The sequence below is a fragment of the Carlito syrichta genome, unplaced genomic scaffold (genome assembly GCF_000164805.1).
Source record: "Carlito syrichta isolate Samal-C Ts95f unplaced genomic scaffold, Tarsius_syrichta-2.0.1 Scaffold309854, whole genome shotgun sequence".
Classification (NCBI taxonomy): Eukaryota; Metazoa; Chordata; class Mammalia; order Primates; family Tarsiidae; genus Carlito; species Carlito syrichta.
In genome coordinates this window covers 584,788-587,786 of record NW_007253950.1, presented here as the reverse complement: position 1 = coordinate 587,786, position 2,999 = coordinate 584,788, and the positions used below count along the sequence as shown (strand labels likewise).

The window sequence follows — 2,999 nt, the reverse complement described above, 5'->3', positions numbered from 1 at the left end:
CTCAGGATTCTCACGCACAACCCTCCACCCACGAGGCCTGGCGTGGGAGAAGGCAGCCTCCTGGGCGATGTCGGGGGCACGAGGTGTTTCGCTCCCAAGAGATCCGCACCTGGCAAATGCGCAGCCCGCTGGGCGTGGGGTGGACCTGGAAGGGGGTGCACGTCTCACCAGGCTTGGCCCAGAGAAGGCCAAAAAGGAGGGGGCCGTTTTCTGGAGAGAGAGTAAACAGTCATACGAGAAACATGGTGGGAAGAGCCAAAAATCTGCCTCCTAGAATGTTGGATAGATCCTGAGGGAGGGGGCTGGTGTGCCCAGCAGGGTCACCCCTAAGGAAAGGCTTGGTGATGGGAAGGAGAATGGGGGGTGGCACAAGACAGCCAAACTTCTTCACAATTGGTCCTTCTGCCACCTTGCCAGACACACTTTGTACCTTCCAGCAATACTAGACTCCTTGGTGCCATCCAGACCCAGGAGGCCAACTGAGTACTCTTGAAGCCTTGGCCTGTGTTGTTTCAGGCCTACATGGCCCCTCCTCCTGCTGGAAAATTCCTCCTGACTTTAAAGCCCGGCTTGGGTGTCCCATCCTCCTTGAAGTCATCCCTGACCTTCTTCCTCGCCCCACCAGCTCACACTCCCTTCAACTGGTCACTGCCCCATCTTACAGCACCTAGACTATTGCATTATCATTACTGATGGAAAATGGCCTTCCCCTTCCCCAGGCACACACAGGGGAGTTTCTGTTTTTTGCTACTGTGTAATGACTAACAGAGTAGGCTCACTACATGACTGGAAAATGGGTAGAGCAGATAGATAGTTGGGAGTCAGTGGGAGGGGAGGATGAGGCAAACTCAAAGTTGGGGAGGAGGACCTGAAAGCCCAAGAGAATAGCTGGAATTATATACAAGAAAATAGGGAGCCATTGAAGGCTCCTGAGCCACACACAAGCTGGATGGAAGCTGTGTTTTCAGAGCCTTGAGAGGGAAGGCCAAGAGAAGGATAGCCTGATTTTTCTCCAAATGGAGGCCTTCACCTCACTCCTACTTCTTTCTACAGTCGTGTCAACTACCTGACCCCCTGGCATTAATCTGTGGAAAGGCGGATGACCCCCCAGGCTGCTGGACCATGCCACCTCAGGACCCTCAACTGGACAGAGGGCACAGGGTGGCACCACCTGTCTCCCCAGGAATTCAACCTGATTGCAAATAAACCTGATGCTTCCTCAGGGAGGCACGAGACATGTGTGTGGGTGGGGGAGGTGAGTGTGTGTGCGTGTGTGTGGGGGGGGGGGTGGGGAGGGCAGGGCAAAGCCTGGGAGAGTGTCAGGACCACAGGATGACCATGTCTTGCCCTTGCCTGCTCCCTGCTCTCTCCTTGAGGACTGGTGGAAACTAGAGAAAGATGTTTGGAGAACCCAGGTAGAGTCAGGGTCTTAGACCCAAGGCCCAGCCATGGTGGAGGTGCAGGGGCAAGCCTTGGAGCTGGGTTTTCCTTATGCCCCTGACCCAAACTTGCAGCCCCACACCCATGCCCCTCCAACTCAGATCCTGGATTTGAGTCCTAGGGAGAAAGGGAGGGGACTAGGAAGGGATTTCTAGGTGCCTCTTTCTGAAGCCTTTGCTGTACTGGTGTGTTCCGGGGTGGGGTGGGGGGGGTGGCTTCCCTGCCCAGTTGTCCCTGAAAGCATGGAGGCAGGCTCTGGGGGCTGGCCAGGCCTGTGGCCTCTATTCCTGCTATGCAGCAGCAGAAGGTAGACTCTAAACCTGGATGAGATGCCTATGGCCACTCAGAGAAGAAACTTCCCTACTCTCCGAAGCACCACCAAAAAACATAGTATCTAAACATAGTATTATCTCTATCCACGTGGCTTCAGGTCTAGTCCTCATCTGCCTGCCAACCTACTAGTCCTAAACCACTCCTGTGAAAGGAAGGCATGATGACCTGGAGACAGCCGTGGGGAACCCTGGCTCGGGTCTAGAATAACCCCGTTGCGAGGGGCTAAGAAAGAGTGTCCCCAGAATGGGTGGGGGTTGGGGCCATTGGCATCTGGGCTTTAACTCCTGGACCTTCCAGATACCCCACCCCCACCCCACCTGTGGGCAGCCTGCAGGGACAGGCTCCGATCAGGATAAATAGCCACCAAGCAAAAACAAAAACAAAACAAAAAAAAACCACCCATGTAAGACTTCTGGTCTTGGGGGTCTAGGACTTGAGGGACCCGTCGATGTGAAATCATTTACAAAACCCTGCATGTATGTTTTCCATGCTAAGGCTCCTTGTTTTCAATGCATTCGCAGGAAAGTCAGTGCCCCCAAAGGCTAGGAGATCCTAGTTTGTGCCCTTACCATCTTCAGCCACTAACATTTACTGAGCACCTATCACATGCAGGGCCAGGGTCTGAGGTGGAAGGATTTTAAAGAATAATACCAGCCCTTCCCCTTTGGAACATATCTGACCTATTGTTTCCTCTAGGCCTCCATCACCAGCACACTGGAAAATCAGCAGGGCCAGTGCCAACTATTTCCTAGATGAGAAAACTGAGGTCCAGACCAGGGAAGTAGTTAGACTTAGGTCAGACCCAGAATTCATGACTCAAAGTAAGCCCCAGCACTTGGCACAGGGTTCACATATAGTTTGTGCTCAATTTTTGTAGAATTGGGAAGCTGGGGAAGCAAGATTGCTTGAGCCCAGGAGTTTGAGCCTTCAGTGAGCTGTGATCATGCCACCATACTCATGCCTGGGCAACGGAGTCAAACCTTGTATTTAAATTAAAAAAAAAAATTATTTCCCAGAATGATGGTCTTTTTGCTCAGCCTTGGATGATAAACAAGAAGATGGGTTACCCTGTTGTTTGATGTGTAGATAGAACCTGCTTTATGGACTCAAGACTGATTTTAATTTCTTTTAGGTGCAGAGATGATAATCATTGCCCTTATACCATGATGAGGAACCATAGTCATAATGTCTGTGTCTCTGGTCTCAAGCATGGGACTCTGCTGACA

At 52.0% G+C, this 2,999-nt stretch overlaps 1 protein-coding gene across 1 annotated transcript in view; it reads left to right on the top strand.

The window, feature by feature from the left end:
- TEPP (testis, prostate and placenta expressed) overlaps positions 1-2,750 on the top strand; it is an 18,288-nt gene extending 15,538 nt beyond the window's left edge. Inside the window, 2 exon segments of the mRNA XM_008068015.2 lie at positions 1,054-1,255; positions 2,651-2,750. Coding sequence (XP_008066206.2) covers positions 1,054-1,084 — 31 coding nt within the window. The 3' untranslated portion in view covers positions 1,085-1,255; positions 2,651-2,750.
- Positions 2,751-2,999: the final 249 nt, after the last annotated feature.